Below are 18,100 nucleotides of genomic sequence, written 5' to 3' on the forward strand. Positions count from 1 at the left end.
AAGAGAACTTTGAAAAACAGAATAAAGTTCACACCATGCGGAAAAATGCCTACCAGGAATGCATGGACTAGAGGGCTGTTCTTGCTCTGAGATCAACTACCCTATAGCTTCAAGTTCTTCTGCTGCCTTCTGTGCACTCGCCTGGCTAAACCACCCCTGGCTCCAGAAACCCAGATGCCTTTAACCATGGTATTTCACTTCTTTTCTTCCATCCATCCATTTGGATTGAGATGCAAAGAGGAACAAAGTTTTCAACTTTGTACAAGTAAGTAAATAGACAATTACAATAGAATAGTAGAATATAATAAGTGCTCTGCTAAAGGAATGTAAACACTACTAGCTATTAACACTATTAGCCAGACATAGCTTTAGACAGCTGAGAACTAACCCTTTGAGGTAGATACTGTTATCATTTCCACTTCACAGAAGAAGAACCTGGAGATCAGTAAATTTAGGTGATGTCACTGAATTCCCACAGATAAGAATTCTACCACAGAAGAAAGTGGCAACACCAACTCTGATCTTAATCTCGTAGTTCTTTTTAACCCATACATATACTTTTCCTTCTGTTGTGTTGTAGGGTCACACATGAAGGCTTTTGCCTTCTTTGCTACTGTATAAAATCATGCCTACCCATGGAGATTCTACTCAATGTTATCCCATCATAACATATTTCTGAACCCCACTGAAGTATCACTCATCTCTTCGGCTCTCATGGTCACTTACCTTTAGGCTGCTATTTTGTTTGTATTTGTTTCTTTACTTAAAGAATCTAACACTGAATCTTGCAATGGTATTGCCCAGTAAATGTTTGTTGAATTAATAAATATATCTTTCAGTCAATGGGGGCATCAGTTACAGCCTCTATACAATATGAACTCTCTACTAACCAAAGAAAAGCCAAATACTTAAAAAGATTTGTAGTCTTCTCCCCCCAGGGAAGCCAGTCACTGTTCTCTGATACTCTCCCTTGCATACCAGCATCCCAGTTCTAGTTTGTAATTTAGGTAAGTTTTTTTTTTTTCCCTCTATGAGTCTTCCTTGTGAGCAAGACTATATGAAACGTTCCAATCTGCTGTTTAGAAAGAAGTTCATCAAATGATTTCTTCTTGCAGAGACATCAAAAGCTGAACATATTTGTCTATTTCCTGCTGATAATGTATATGATTTCTATTTTCTAAATCCACAATTTAAATCCAGGTGGGAGGGGATGAGTCAGAGAGAAATACCATTGCTTTTGGCTGATGACAGCAGCATAATCATTTGTATTTTTCCAAACCTGCAAAATGTCAACATATTAGAAAAAAAATATGCAGACATTTCACATTTCATTTCTGATGATGTTCCTTGTTGTTCCCTCGCACCCCTACCCTCCTTGATCTGAATCATTGACATCTGGTTATTAGCCTAAGCATTTAGAATTTAACACTGAGCGCTCAGTGTATGCTGATGTCAGCACACACACAAGAGCTTATGGTTCAGCATAGACTAAAGTCTCGTCTCGTTCAGGTTTGTGATGAGCTGACAGATTTGAATTAACTTCTGATATTAACTTCTTAAACTTTTGTCTTTGTGGTAAGCACAAAACAGGGAGTGCGAAAGACAATACAACAAAGATGGCTGCCTTTTTGTGCTTCTTTATTCGCCCATCTTCTTTGCTTTGCAAAGCCTAGTTAATCTTTCTTGTGAAACAACACAGTGCCATGTTTTCCACTGTAATTAAAGACAATGGAGGAATAGTTCCCTTTGAAGGGGAATGATGTGCCTTCATCAGCAGCTCTGCTGAAAATAGATTTGTGTTTCACAACAAGTGTAACTCATAGATCCTCTAATTAGATTTCCTTGCTTCTCTTTTAATCACCAAGAACATCATTATCCTTTTGGTTCCTCATTAGGAAGGTCACATAGTTCATATTCACACTTATAAAACCTATCCAAATTTCAGACCAAAACTGTATCTTCTTATTCTTCAGATACTTCATTGATCTCACTGTGCTACCACCAGTTCAACTTGCCTATGGGATTTTTTTCTTTTCTTTTTTAAAGTGATCACCCTGCCACCTGCTATTTTAGTAGAATTACAGCTATACAGTCTACTGTTGCTGAAGAACCGTACTATGTTTTCATACTGTCATGGAAAGGAAAAACGGTGACACATTTTAATATTTTCATTGCTTATAATGTATATACTTCATTTTTTAGCTTCAAAACCTCTTACAAGGCAGGATCTCATCAGTAAGCTTATATAGTTTTCTGGGAGATTTATGCTGAGTTTGGGTACTTTGATTTTTCAACACCTGCTCCTCCAGAGGGTGATCAGCCATGCCTTGAATGCAGTGGCAAACTCTTAGTTCCAGTATTTTCATGTCTGCAAGTTAATTCCATGTTAAGCTCTCAAACAAATTTGCTTTTTACATAGCTAATGTTTAGTACAAGTAATTTAACAAAATAAGTAGCCTCTCCAAAATTGACTTTATTTTATTTATTTGTTCATCTATTTCTTAATTTATTTGTCTCACCCACACTGAGCTTCCCTGACAGCCATAACATGTTCCCTCTGGCCCAGAACACACCCACCAATTGACTTTTATGCCATTTATAATTTCTGAAATTTATCTCATAATCATTTCCAAGCCTATCTCTTCTTTCTGTATGCTGAAGACTGACTTATTTTTGTCTGCATATGTGTCCCCAAGGTATTTTGTTGTGTCACAGCTTGTTTTGTGGCTTTGTATCATCATTAAGCTTTTATTTTCAAAGATGTTCAACTTAAGGTATGAAGGAAACAGTGTTTAGCACTGAAATGGGTGAAGGTAGAGGGAATAGAGTGAGAGGAAAAGACATAATTACGTGTTCTCTCTTTGAATTTATCTTTGAAAAATATTTAATTAAACCCAATATGTATAATAGACGTCCTAACTGAATTGAGTCATTGTTAACCATTAATAAAGATTCTTTACATGTAGCATTTACCCAGGAAAAGAATTGGGCTTCTAAACACACTTCCTCAGAAGAACTGGACTTCCTCAGGAAACTATTATCTATGGTTGACAGGCACCGCAGTGCTTTTCAGGAGCGACCCGGTCACTTGCTTGCTAGTCATAGCCAAGTTTGCTTTCAGCTGGTGTTTGACAGTTATCTTTGAGAACCTAGTATTCCACCGGGGTTCTTTATTTAAAGTAGGATCCCCACAAAAGATGCTAGTTTAGGGATCAACAATGATTGTTCTGTTTCTAATTCACCTAAATTTATTCATTCCTTACTTATACTTGGTGATCTTACATATCATCTGAACTAATCTTCAAGTAACCCTGCAAGCTAGATAAAACCATTCCCTTCCCATTTTATACATTAAAAAATAATAATAACTGTTTCAAGAAAATTGACTGTCTTGTCCAAAGTCATCCTGTTAGTGAGTAGCAGAACCGGAATCCAAATTCAGCTCTGACTCTTGAACTCAAACCTTTTAAGATTATTCATCAGGAAGGATATTCCTGAGAAGAAACAGATGTTATGTTATTAGCTACAAAGGGTTTCTTCTCAGAATCTGTGAGGATTTAAAAATATATTTATTTGTTTGGTTGGTTGTTTATTGATTTAGACTAGAACAGAATATTCTATGTCCTATGGAAGTATAAGCTTTAAAAAGGGGAGATTATATTTACCCTTCTGTCTGAAAACAGAGCCTAGTGCATGGCAGGCCCCCAACAAATACTGGTTGAGTGAATGGCTGTGACATTCTGAAGCTATCTTGGGGTCTGTTTCCATTGCAGACTGATCTTTTGCCCTTAGATCTTGCCACAGATGTCTTTGGACCTCTCCCATTTCCCTGCTCACTGCCTCAAACCCTCTGAGGGCCCTCAGGACCAGTGACCTGTCTCAGCACCCCATCTCACCTATCTCACCTCCTTACTCTCTCACCTACCAAAACTTCACCTCAGGTTTAACATACTTGGAAAATATCAAAGGAAACCAATATTACCCTCAAGTAAGAAATGGAAGGTAGAGGGCATGGAACCACCAGAGCAGCAGTTAACAGCATCACATGACTACTTCATACCAAGCACTACAATAATCGCTTGAATTCTTTAATCACCATGTAAACTCAGTATTATTACCAACATTCTTAATGAGAAAACTGAAAGTACCTTCAGATCACACAGCTGGCAAGCCATAGAGTCAAGATTAAAAAGCAAAATTTGTCTGATCCAAAGTTGCCAGCACTTTTATAGTTGTCAGTGACTTTACCTCAAAGGACGTTTAAATCCACAAAGACAAGGCAGCAAGGCCATGGGGGGCAGATATGCTGAAAACATTTCTCAAGTGCCCTAGAACAGAGGTCTCCAACCCCCATGCTATAGACTTGTACTGGTCCATGGCCTGTTAAGAATTGGTGTCTCATAGCAGGAGGTGAGCAGTGGGAGAGCAAACAAAACTTCATCTGTATTTGCACCCACTCCCCAGCACTAGCATCACCACCTCGGCTCCACCTGAGATCATCAGGCATTAGATTCTCATAGGAGCACTGGTCCCTGGTGCCAAAAAGATTGGGAACTACTGCCCTAGAAGATGTCTGTTCCACCTATGTATCCATGGACCCCGCTCCTTAGTCTTTTTTTCAGTTCTACCTTTTCTTCAAATCCTTGCCTTTTATCCAGGTGCATTTGAGGGGTAGTTTTCTGTAGTAGAAAACATAATAGAATATCTGCTTCAGATAACCAAATTCTAGATTCTAGGATTGTGATATCAACTACCTTTGTCTACCTTTCTCTTTATTTCCATTAAAAAAATAAAAGAATAAAAATTAAAACATCATTTAATTCCTTACCCTGTTTATTGCTATTAAAATTAGTATTATCTTTGGTACCAAGTATCTGGAGAAATCCATATAGCTGCTATCTGAACAAATTATGGTATAAGAAAAAAACACTCAACTTCAGCTCACATGAAGAGTTCCTCCAGTATCATGTCCTCTCTTGCAACAGATTATTTGAGTTAAACTTTGCAAGCCTCTTATCAGCCTAAGGACCCCCAGATGAGCTCCACATGGTCATGGGATCACACCAAATAGTTAAACAGCAACAATCCATCACTTCTACATTAAAGCACAGGGAAGCATTTGCCTAATCAGGTGAGTGGCCTGAGCATACAGAAGCCCTACAGGAGAGACCCAATCCAGATGTTTTCTTTCACTTCCAATAGAATCAGCATTACTGTAAAGATGCAATTAAAGAATCAGTTCATGGTTGATGGCTTTTATCTAACATTTCTCCAACATAGAAAGTGGCAAACAAATGTGAATCACTCTTCTTGCTCTGGACAAAGCCTGAGAGCCCTTCTGTTGGGCTGCCACTATGCTGGCATATGGCCCACCTGCCAAATCTCAAATGTGTCCAGGATCCATATGAGGAAAGCAGTGCTAGTTTTAATTTCCATTATGCTGGATTAGATTAAGTCATTGGCCAGAATAGCTCAGTCATATCTCATAGACTGATTGGCCAAAGGCACTTTGGCAGTAAATTGCCATATCATCTGATATTACAAACAGGGCTCATTATACTTGCTAAAGAATAAAACTCCTTAATGCTGCATAGAGAATGAAGCTACAGAAAAGGAAATCTTGGGGTCTAGGAATGTTTGGTACCCTGTTGCTATCTCAAGAGATTGTGCTATGCAGAGGTACAAAAAGCCAGAATGGTAATAGTTTGGTACCAACTGGAAAAGGCCATCTGACTGTTCACCAGCTGTTCCTTCCAGCACCAGATGTGGGGTTTCCATTATACAATAACTCAGAATGCTAATAGAAGAGCCTTAGAGGTCAGGAATCCCAACTTTCTCTCATTTTGTAGATTGGAGAACAAAGACCAGAGAGAGAATTTTACTCAGCAAGGGAGCAGCAAAGTCATATAGAGAAATTGGATCTCTGGATTCCTAGTCCATTGTTCCTCTCACCATGACGCTCTGGTACCTGGAAAATACTCACATAGAATTATTTTTCATAGAGAGGAAGTAGAGTTATAATAATCAAGGGCACAAACTCTGTAGACAGAGTGACTAAATTCTAGTCCAACTCTAAGTGTGTAAGTTGTATGGTCATAGGCAAAGTAGTTAACTGCTCGTTTGTCAGTGTCCCCATTAATGTAATGAAAATGCCAATAGCACATAGCTCAGAGGGTTTTGCAAAGATTAAATAAGTTAACATATGTTTAAAATTTAGAGTCATGCTTTCCACATAAAGAGCACAATATGAATAAGTGCTATCATTATCATCCTAAGCAAACTGAACTGCCTCTATAGCCACTAAGTCACCTTCCTGGTTTTTACTCTGCGGAACACTAAAGTGAAGCAGAACTGTGGCTGTAAACCCCCTTGCCTGATCAGCACCAAAATCTTGTGGCAGCTGCCACACTCCACGAGAGACACTCATTTCTCTTTATGATGCTGCCTCTTTTTCTCTCCATACTTACTCTTTTAAGCTTTGCTTTCTTATATACTTATCTTCTCCTTTTTGTTTTAGTAATATGCAGCCTTGTGCTATAGGATGGTATCCATAAAAACGTCCACTGGTAGAACTTGGGATAGAGACTTCTGTCCCTCTAGACTGGAGCTTATTAGAGCTTCAGTTGTTTCCTAAGTTAAAATCAACAAAGTAAATTAGGCAAATACATACATATCACACATACACCCACACACATATAGTTTAATGTATGTCATATATATACATATATAATGAAAGATACTTTTAAAGAAACATATGGGTTTTATAAATCTAAATTGTTCATTCTCTTATAAACATATTTAAAAATTTCAATAATTCATTTTCAGAAGATAATATAGAAAATCTCTTAGAGATTTAACTTGGGCATTTTCCAACTTACTACATTCTGTAGGTCAGTATGATTCCTTAGGACATATGTCTGGACTGATGGAGGCCCCAGAGTCAGGCTACTCCCCACAAATATTTATGGAGCCTTCATGGAGATTATAGCACTGAGTTAGGGCCTTTATCTTTCCCTTGTCTGTGAATACTCTATAACAAAAATGCAGAGAAATATGAGCTAGACTCTTAAGTTATCACATAGAAATGCATTTTTTTAGTCTATTAGAGAATTGCACACATTGTAAACCAGAAGAGAAGTTATTCATGTTGAAATCCCTGAAGTTGAAATAGTTGAATGATCATGGCTGAAATGAGAGCCCTATGCTTCTTCAAGCAAAGGTGAACATCAGTTCCTTCCTACATAAGGCACAGATACATGCCATTATGTTGACAAGCAAGCCAGTTGCTTATGTCCTGTCTGAGGAGACAATGTACCATCTCTGCTTCTAGAAGTAGTCATGCTTATTTACATTTTTATTTATAAAAATGGAGTGTAGTCCTAACTTGAAAAGGTAGAGAAGACATGTTTTCCTTGCCTGCAACTCTTTTCTCTTTGTCGTTAATGCCTCTTGATGCCTTCTGATCCATTGGCTTGTACTCACTTTTGCTTTCCCTGGAATACTTTCTGCTTGCTAGATACTGGTCTTGCTTATGGCCCTAAATTCTTATGGCTTACAAATAAAGGTGATGGAGGAGAAGAGAGGTAGTGTTCAAAATTGACATATTTGTCCTCAGCCCTTTGAATAGGCTAAAACAATACCAGTTAAAGTGGTTTGTCTTCTCCAGGATAGTAGGCAAAAGGAAAAGGATAGAACTTGTGTTCTATGGTCTTATTCAATGGAATGTGAATGATTCGCTAGGGCTATGTAAAGAGACAGAGGGAAGCAGGCAAGAGAGAAAGAGGTGATGGTTTGGACTTAAAAGGTTGAGTCTTCTTTTTGCTTTTGGAGAAGCACCACTGACTAATGGGATAAACCCAATCACGGTCTTTAAAACTCTTGAGTGTTCATTCTTCCTCAGCTACTGCAGGAGGAACCTCCACAATACTGAAGATACACAGGGTAAAAAGTCCGCCACCTCAACACCTAGACTCCCATACCTCATCAAACGTTTCTACTCCTCTCTCCTCTCCCTGCCCCCACTTCTCTTCATGCTGGATCCTTTCTTGCCCTCAATACCTATCCTTTCCACTTTCATATCTGTCTGTCCAGAATGCTATTTCCAAAGACAGAACACAATTAGAGGTACTGCTTATGAAACAGCCATCAGGTCCTGCTATACGATTTAGCCCTATCTACAACCCTAACTTTTCAGCCCATAGGCCTAACTGATTGCCATTACTTCCCTCTACCCCTTTTATTTATAAAACCCTCATATTTCAGGGCATGTAGTATTAAAGGCATGTAGTGTTGATTTGCTCCTTTGAGTTTTTAAACACTCCTACTGGGCACTTTCCACTTATCCAGATTTAGAAGGGTCAGTGAAGGGGGTGAATGGTGGGGGAATGCTCATGGAGAAGCATGTCTATATATTTGCACATCAGGAAATAAGTATGGTACCTTTGGGTGCATCCTAATGGGTCTGTCTCTCTTTCCCCTACACAGGGCCTGGAGCAGTCATTGATGGTGTAAACTCGGCCTCTAGAGCGCTGGCTTGTCTCTGGCTATCAGGGACCCTCTTTGCCCACTTCTTCATCAAGTTTTGATAAGAAAACATAGGTTCTCTGAGCAACGCCTGCTTCTCCATATCACAGACTTTAATCTACACTGCGGAGGGCAAACCAGTTTGGGCTTCTTTTGTTTCTGTTCTTCTTGATTTTTTTTTTAATTTCAGGGTTTTGTTTGTTTATTTGATTTTTTTTTTCAGTTTAAATTACTGGGGTTGGGGGAGGGGTGGGCAGGGTTCTACCATGTGTAGGATAATCATTCATTGGTGTGTCCAAAAATGAAATCTGTTCCTGCTACCTTGGCCCTTCCCTTTCCTCTGCTTTCCTCCCCATCATCAGCACCACTAAACTCTCCTTCCCTACACACTAAAACATAAGCTCCATTTGGGCAAAAAATGTGCCTCATGATTAACACCCTGAAGACACAACTTGACTTACAATGTAGTGCACAACAAAAGTTATAGCCAAGTGTCCTACTATCTGTGTCTTTTAAGCTTTGGACCATTTTTCTGATTACAATGTACATATCCCTCATTCTATGTTTATTACTATCTAATTGCATTAAGGTTCACATCTTTTCTTTCTGGGAGGTTATCTCAATATATCCATATCCATATCCATATTCATATGTGTGTGTGCGTGTGCATGTGCACATGTGTGTGTGTGTATTTAATCTTGCCATCTTCTCTAGCCACTCTGCTCTATCTGTGTTCCTGCCTAGCTATAGGAATTAGAGGTTTGTGGCAATTCACACAACCCAACACTAAAAATTTAGAAGTCATATAACCAAAAAGGGACAAGGCATTTTGAGGATACTACTTCTCTTAAAAGTAAAATGCTGTCCGACTCACAAAAAAATGATTCATAGATGGCTGATTATTTAGGTTTTATCAAGTATCTATCAAAGTAATTATACAGTTATCCATCTACTCGATTTTCTGATTTATCTCTTCATTCAATTATCTACCCACCCATCTTCCCCTCTAGCAATCTATTTACTCAATCAATCTATCAGTGTAATTATCTAACACTTCTTTCCATTTCTTTCCTCACTATTCACTATTAATTCATCACCATATTAGTGTCTAACCATATTGTGTCTATTCTACTGTATTCATTTCTCCTCTACCTTCAGCAGGCATTGGCATCTTCAAAATTACTTATTAACTTTTCATGTGAAAGCCAATGATCTTACAGGCTAACAACAGAGAAAAGCAATATGTCATGGACTCTTTGGAATATGGTACTCCACCCACCCAAAATACACACTGTTAGCAGATGGACCAAAGTAGCAATCTAGTGATCAGTCACTCACTATTCCCGGAAGAGACTGTGTTTTCAAAAACATCTTCTTGGGAAGCAGATCAGCCCTGGGAAAGCCTTGTTTAGTACTGTATTTTTTTTCTTTCACACTTGAAGAACCAAGGTGTCAACCTTCATGCTTCTTTCAGCCTTTCAAGAAAGTGTATGTCAGGAACCCATGAGACTTACTCCATGGATGGCTTTTCTTAATAGCAAGAACATAAAAGAAAAAAAACATACATCTGTCTGTGGAATGTGAAGAGAGCAGTTTACCTGTCCAAGTGCGATGACTTTGGCTATTGTCTCTTCTCTTTTCTCTTAGTTTAATCTGTTTGGAAACTATCCAGTAAAAAGCTGATGAAGCCAATTACATGGCGGGTGTATTGACAACTCTGGTATTTGTTTCAGGAAGCTCTTATGAGCTGAGGGCACTCGAGTAACTGACTTAATTTCCAAGCACTTGATTAACACAACACTGCAAAAGAAAGGGGGAAAGTGTAAGTGACACACAATTTCCTCTGATACAGTCTGCTTTTCCACTGGCTATGGGGAAGAATGCCCTCAGCAATCCATGTTCAAAGCAGATCCCATATATAAACAAGAACTGACCTGACATTTCAGCATTATGTCCTGGTACAAAAAGGATTTGGCCAGCAAGTGTGCCTGTGATTCAAAGGAATGGCATTGAGAACCACTCAAGGTTGTTCCCCTCTTTACCTATGCTGCAGGGACTGACCTATTGAGAGGGTAAGAAAGAAGCATCAACAATCGTGGTCTCACAGACATGCCCTGTGTCAACTGGAAAACTGTTTCAGGTTCAAGGTCTAAAAAAAAAACAAATGTGTATATACTTGGTATATATATACATACATACATATATATATGTATGTATGTATGTATACACACACACATATACACATATATATGTATATGTGTGTGTGTGTATATATATAGTGTGTATGTGTGTGTATACATATACACACACACACACACACATACACACACAATACAAACTACAAACCTAGGCTAGGCTTTCTTGGCATACAAAAAGCTAGGTACTTTCATAAGAATTTGAGCTGGTGTGAATGAAATTAATATTAGATTTGCCAGTTGTAAACAGACATCTGCGTTTTCTAGTGAGCCTCCAGGAGCCAGATTCTGGGAACATAAATGATGTGCCAAAAGCAGTGTATCAATTCTACATTCCAGGGACGATTATGAGCAGGCGCAAAGTCATAATTAAAGGTTGGACATCAATGTTTAGATCTGTCACCACATTCAGCACCTGGATTTGGGCTGGTGTCACACTTTGTATGAGAATCGTGTCATTTGAGCATCTTACTGATAATAAATTTGTTACTTTGGAGTAAAATAAATGTGGAGGCTGTGGAGAGTGGATGATCCTGGAGAACACAGTGCTTGAAATGGACAAGCTGTACATTTTCTTCACTCCAAGACTTGTTCTAGAGGAAGGGGTCCATTCTCTTTTAGCTAGGAAGATCACCTGAACCTTCCGAATGCAGCAAAGCTGAATCTCAGAGTCACTATGAAACCCTGCACTGTTCTCTTCCACTGGATACCATGCAGCACCTCTGGTAGTTACCCACATGACAGAGGGGAGAAAATTCCTATAGTAGACATTCATCTGTGTGGGATAAAGAAAGCCAAGTAAATAAGACCCAAGGAAACTGGACACTGAGAAAGAAACTTGTTCTTCTTCACAACAGACATACTCCAGCTTCTGTGCTGTTTAGGTTACTTTGGTGGGGATGGCTTCATATGGCAGTACCTGTCCCCCAACATTCTGAAGTACGGAACAGCAAATTCTCACTAAAGACAATATCCACACTTACACAAGCTCTTTCAACTATACATATAGAGAATAGATGGATAAGACCTGCTGGATAAATTTTTTCAAGGCATCAATGGTGGGGTGGGGATAGGGGTAAAGAGGGAAACAATAAACAAGTCTCTAAGCAACCTATAGCTCTTTGAAGGTTTTCCACATGGGAAGAAGACCAAATAAGGCTTTTTCAGATATTAGGTGAGAGGAATTCAGCAATGCAGTTACTGTGAAACACTTTCCTTTCCCAAATCAAAGTTAATATGTATTTCCACCAAAGTAATGCGAACGAAGTGTTAGTGTGAAGCCTCTGGCCAAGCTTGTTTTTCAGAAGTTTAATGTCAAGTGCCTGATAGTTATCTGCAACTCTAAGAAAGTGTTTTAGGGGTTTTGTTTTTGTTTTTTTTTTTTTGTTTTTTTTTGTTTGTTTTTAACTTGGTGAGGGGAAACATATAAGAGAATGGTGGTGAAAACATGCACATTATTCAGAGAGCATTGTGAATGGTTATTCTGCTGTAATTGTGCTCAGCTGAATAGAAGGAAAGATAAACAGCTTTATATCTAAAAGAGGCCTGGGCCTCTTTCTCCTGAAATCTATGTCTCATACTAGTAATACATTTCCCAGGTTGGGCAGTTAGTTCTCAAAACCCAGACAGAAAGTATCCTGTGGGGTTCTAGAAACTCCACAAGCAAGGTTAAGTTTAAGAATCTGTTTCTTCATTAGTCCAGTTATCTTGCACTTAACATGGAGGAGTTGAAAGAACCCTTAAGTGAAAAGTATACAGAACCTCAAGATGGGCAGTGGATCCCAAAGAGAGTTTATTGCTGTCATTGCATCAGGAATAGTTATAAATTGAAAAGCCTACTTTTGGTGGATGCTTCCAGTGCCATTAAGAATGTTTTCTTTGTAGTCATGTATGGATGTCATCAGGCCCATCAACAGAAGGATGGGAAGCATGGCTTAAGGTGGGAAGAGATATGGGGGTGGGGTTATCTTTCTCAATTTCTCTCTGAGTCTTCACCAGAGAAAAACTGGCTTCACAGTACCTGAAACTGGCCCACTAATCCTCTCCACTCTACTCCCAAAAAACACATTTTTTAAAAAAAATTCCTAAAGCAAAATTTAATCTCTTTGGAATTAGGGGAAGCAGCATAACATTTTTCTTTTAAGCAAAATTCCTTTTTTTTTCTTTTTCTCCGGCAAGGAGAATCTTTTATTTTCACTTTGCACAAGCCCTATACCTAAAAATGCTTATACCCAATTGCCTCCCCTTCTACTAGCTTCCCTGTTTTTTTCTTTTAAGACAAATAAGTTTGAGCAGTTGCAGTAAAACTTAACAGGTGTGTAACAAGGAAAGCAACATTTTCAAAAAGACACCATATGATGAGAACTCCTAATGATCACTAAAAGCAAACAAATAAAAATGCCAGTCTCATTTCCCTCATTTCTTATTTCAGAGAAGAGAAGTAAATGAAAGAAGGAAGAAATAGATCTGCAATTAAAAGATGTGGCAAAAAGATAGAGCTGAACGAATGCAATTTAGCCTTCAGGTGCAGAATACCGGGAGTCCAAAAGAATGCCGAGTGGACTTAATTAGACGCAATTGTCTTCATACTGAAAGTAGTCAGCTAAGCCTAATTTCTAGTATTTTGAAAGTGATTCCTTTTTGTCTCTTTCAATGATGCCCTTTTAAAGGCACACAGTTGTTCCAGTTGTTCCACCAATGAGTGGAGAAAGAAAGAGTGTGAACCTTCTACAATCCTTTTTCGGCCACTTTCTATGCTATTGGCAGATTTATAAAGTTATCAATAATAGCAATGATAAGTAATAATAGCTGCCCTTGTGTTAGTTAGAGGGAGCATTTTTAATCATCCAAAAATTTTTGTGACATGTAAAGTACAGTTGTGAGGAATGTGTGGGTGTACAAAAATGTATCTGTCAAGTTCAGAGTCCTCTAGATTAAAAAAAATATGACTTATCAATGGTGCCGTTATAGCTGTGTCAGACAATGGGTGTGCCCATTTTTATAATTATCCTTAAAACAAATCTATGTTCAAATGCTTTAAAAATTATCACATGATAAAAAAGTATAATTTTGTCAGCCTTCTAGAGTTCTTTTTTCTTTTGTTTTCTTCAGTACATTTTTCTCCAAAAAGCAATGAAGACTTGATTTCTGTCAATAATTGTATTAAGGGTCAATATACTACCTGAATTTTGTGCATGTTACATTGTAGTTGTAATCTTTTCTAATTCAGGATGAATACGAGATGGTTGTGATTGTGCAGTGTATCAATAAAGTTTGAAGAAATTTGTAATTTTGGGGGGGGGGCTGTTTATTAGGATATTTCATTGAGTATCCAGGAATGGAGAAAAGTGAAGCAGATTAAGCTTTTCTCATATGTGTATTTTAAGCTTTGGGGAATAGATACAATCAGAAAACTGAACAGCCTATTTCTCTCTCTCTTCTCTCTCTCTCTCTCTCTCTCTCTCTCTCTCTCACACACACACACACACACACACACACACATCATAGAAGGCACTATAAGCATTTTCCATATTACATCTGTATATCAAATATATATGCCATTTACAAATAATATAAAATATAACTGTAGCCTTAAAGCCTAAAAAGTATTTATTGACCTAGGCTAAATGGAATCAGAAGAGAAGTCAGAAAAAATAATGACCATACTCTGCACTTTGGGTACTCTACTCTTTGGTACTTCCTGCACCTTGATTCTGCAAGCTCAATTAAGCACAATTTTGACAAATATAAGTAGATATGACTATTATGTACATTTATTCTTAGAAGTATATGCCACTGCTTAATTTTTCTCCATATTAGGTTTTGCTATGGGATAAAAGCGTAAAAACAAGACCTGAAGAAGCTCCATTCCTCTGATTGCCTTTTCTAACACAACTTTCTCTTTCATTAGAAATCTAGTTCCTCTGCCTTCATCACACATTTATCTTTTTTTCCAAAGGAATGGATATTAACCTCTTTTGTGCAACTCAGTTTCTCATCGACCATTTATATATCAGCTAGCCCATCCTAGTTCTACCATTAACAAGATATGTAATCTTGAACCGGGCATTTGATCTTAGTCTTTGTTTCTTCATCTGCATTATTTGTGAATTTCCACCCCCTCCCCGCCCCCCTCCACCCCCCTGCCCTGTGTGTTCACAATTCTCTGGGCAGTTTCTCTTTTTCTTTCAATGATTGGGTTTCTCAAGATATCCTCCAAATAGAGCTTAGGTCCAATGGCTGGTCATGGTTAGGGAATTCAGTAGAAAGGGGTTAAAATTCTTCAGTTGATATTACAGCATGGCTAGCACCTCTGGCCAAGACCTTGAGCTACAGTTATGAGGCTTGTTTTTTCTTGACTTCCTAGATAGACAAGGGCTAATGGCTGACCTTTCATGACTTGGTCTCTTTCACAGGGAATGAAAAACAGATAATATGATAAACTAGATCATGTTCTTTGTAAATTGAAACACCGAGGAAATGATAGATACCAATGATTGAGAGTTTCCAGTTTCCTCAGGCTTACTGTAAAATCATGACTTGTTGAGGAAACAGATTTCCTGGTGCTCTATCTTAACATCTTTAGTGCTCCTTTTCACCTCTCCTTTTTAATCTTCCTTTTAATAATCCTCTTCCCATTCACCCCTGACCCTCCACTGTTCTTTTTTATACATGTCACAACATTGACCCATCTGTCTGTTTTCTGGTTGGCATAGATATTTATTGGCCTTTCACTTTATCTGGCCACTCATCTCCATCAATCATCAATGTACCAATTTATTTCTCTATCAGCTAACCACTCATCTATTCATTCACATATTACATTCCCCATTTGTCTAACTCTTATTCCATCTATACACTCATGAACCTCCCTAATGTGACTATTCCTATCTATTTAAGCCATCTATCCATTTCTCACCTGTCAACCCACCCACCAGTCATCCTCCAACTAGCCTTTGGCAGGGATACCTATTTACTAAAGCGTTCCAAGGTAATAAAAATCTACTGTTATCTTTCTATTCTACAAGGGTGGCTTTGCCTAGTCTATCTTTAGCACAGCAGCTAAATGAATAGATGCATTTTTGACCAAAGTTCACTCAATTAAAAAATGTACATGGAGGAGTGCTTTAGGAAATATATTCAGGCATTCTTGTTGCTATGAAGATGCATTACAGTTGGAAGAGGATGGAGAATTGGGAGTAGAGTGGAAACACCAAGTTGACCATATGTTTAACTTTCTAATACTAGAAATGCATTCATGCAATGAACATAACAAATGACTGAAGAGACAGATAGGAGAGACCTCAACTGGCAACCATCTCTTCTTTTCTGTTTGGTTTTCTGTTAAATAAGTTATTTATTTCAGTGAAAATTAGGGAGTAGAACTAATTGGTACCAAACCCTGTGATCACTATTAAATACTCTAAAGCTACAAATGATGTTACCTTCATTGTATGAATTTTTTGGTCATTAGGGACTTTTTCATACATACACACACACACACACACACGCACACATATGTATATGTATATATATTTCCATTTATTTATTTATTACTTCATTCATGCATCACATCTAGTGAGGAACTTCTCTTAAGGAGCTCACATCTAAGATGTGAAAACAGACCTATAAAAAGAAACATTACAGTATAATATTGCAAATTTTCAGATAGAGCTATGAGACTGCAGAGGGAGAAAATATTGGAAAATGATTGGAAGCTTCTTTATTTTCTCCACTTCTTACCCCAAGGAAGAAAAAAGCTGGGAAATAGAGAGCTAATGTAAAGGATATGGTGAACAGATATGTTACTGCAGAAATAAATGGGGTCCCAGCACCATGGCACACACAATGTTCAACTATTTATTTATGTAGTGAATACATATCTGTTGAATAGATAAGTATTATGAAAAGAGTTAATGGTATAAATGGCCAAAAGGGCCACATTGTACAATTGGTGATAAAGCCAACACAACATCTCCTAGAGAGAGAGAGAGATGTAATTTCTGGAATGTCAGATCTAGTCAGAATATTAGGTGTCATTTTTTACACAGAATTATTGAACATAATATTTTCACTGGATCTCAAAGCACATGAGCCTTTCTGATAAGAGTAAGAGAAAATAGTGACTGGGTATAGGCATAGCAAAGACTTAAAGGATGATAAGCATAACTTAAGTGTGGACTTGCTGAATGCTTTTCCCTAAAATGAGTTTTTCCAGATAAGATTTGAGTACAATTCTGGGATTTAGGATTAAACCTCTAGTTCACTTGCATTTAAGTGTTTAACAGCATCTCCTATTTCAAAAATAAAAATATTTATAAGTTTTACCTCTACATTATATATCTTATAAGACATATTTCCCTTTATTTAGTTTAAGTCCTCAAATCAAGCATATCCTCTTCAGAGATGTAGTATGATATAGTTTGGGGAAATTTATTTTTAAATTCTGGCCTAAAAAGTTACAAGTTATGTTGTCTTTGATCAATTTCTGACCCCCTCTGAACTGTAGTCTCATCTTTTTTTTCTTTTCTTTTTTTTATATCCACCTCAGAAGACTGGTTGTGAGAATTATTTGGTGTCAATAGTTACCTGGTTACAAAATAAGTATTAATTTTTTCCTCCTATTCGTCCCTCAGCCTTCTCTCAATGTCCTTACTTTCCTATGCTTCTGTAAGATGTAATCTCAACCATGTTTGCCTTTTTCAAAAACGAAAAAGTATACATATACTGTGTTATTTCTTTACTGAAATTTTAAAAGGGGAAACACATTTTTGAGATCTTATTATTCATAAATGTAAGCCTAGAAAACAAAATATTTTTTGGTAGAACATCACAGAAGTGTTGAAAAAATAGAGTAGAAACTTAATTTTAAAGCTAATAAACTTGTACTAGATAGCTCATATATGAAAGTACTGAAGATGCAAACACAAAAGAATGTCTATCATCGAGAAAGTCCAGTGTAGGAGTTAAAATTAGAGCACAACATGGTAGGTGTTGTTCAAGGGTTGGAAGAGCCCTGTAGAGGGCACATAACCAGACATCAGGTCTCAAAGCACACCTGTAGAAGATAAGATGCCTGAGCTGAGTCTTGAGGGAGCAGAAGGAATTAGCTAAGAAAAGGGAGGGAAGGGAAGCAAGTAATGGCAGAGATTTATCCTTGATGAACCCATATAGGCATGAGAAGCACAACAAGGTCAAGAAACTGCAAATGCAGATAATCCCAAGAGGGTTAAGGGAAGAGGCACATGGCAGGAGAGAAGGTAGAGAGCATAGGCAAGAGCAAGATCCTTAAAAACTTTACGAGAAATGCTGAGATATTGGGATTTATCCTAAAGTAATTAGGGAAGTCATCAAAGGATTTAACCAGAAGAGTGACTAGATGG

The 18,100-nt window shown here is 37.8% G+C and overlaps 1 protein-coding gene across 10 annotated transcripts in view; it reads left to right on the forward strand.

The window, feature by feature from the left end:
* OPCML (opioid binding protein/cell adhesion molecule like) overlaps nt 1–18,100 on the forward strand; it is a 1,143,910-nt gene that overhangs the window by 1,023,252 nt on the left and 102,558 nt on the right. For 5 of the 10 annotated variants that reach the window (XM_036221180.1, XM_036221179.1, XM_016137940.2 and 2 more), the window contains one exon: nt 8,485–10,751. The exons of 3 other annotated variants lie outside the window; for them this stretch is intronic. In XM_036221180.1, coding sequence (XP_036077073.1) covers nt 8,485–8,585 — 101 coding nt within the window. In that variant the 3' untranslated portion in view covers nt 8,586–10,751. Of the gene's footprint in view, nt 1–8,484; nt 10,753–18,100 lie in introns of those variants that run through there. 2 more of the 10 variants (XM_016137935.2, XM_016137933.2) reach the window with 2 other exon arrangements.

The sequence above is a fragment of the Rousettus aegyptiacus genome, unplaced genomic scaffold (genome assembly GCF_014176215.1).
Source record: "Rousettus aegyptiacus isolate mRouAeg1 unplaced genomic scaffold, mRouAeg1.p scaffold_m13_p_5, whole genome shotgun sequence".
NCBI lineage: Eukaryota > Metazoa > Chordata > Mammalia > Chiroptera > Pteropodidae > Rousettus > Rousettus aegyptiacus.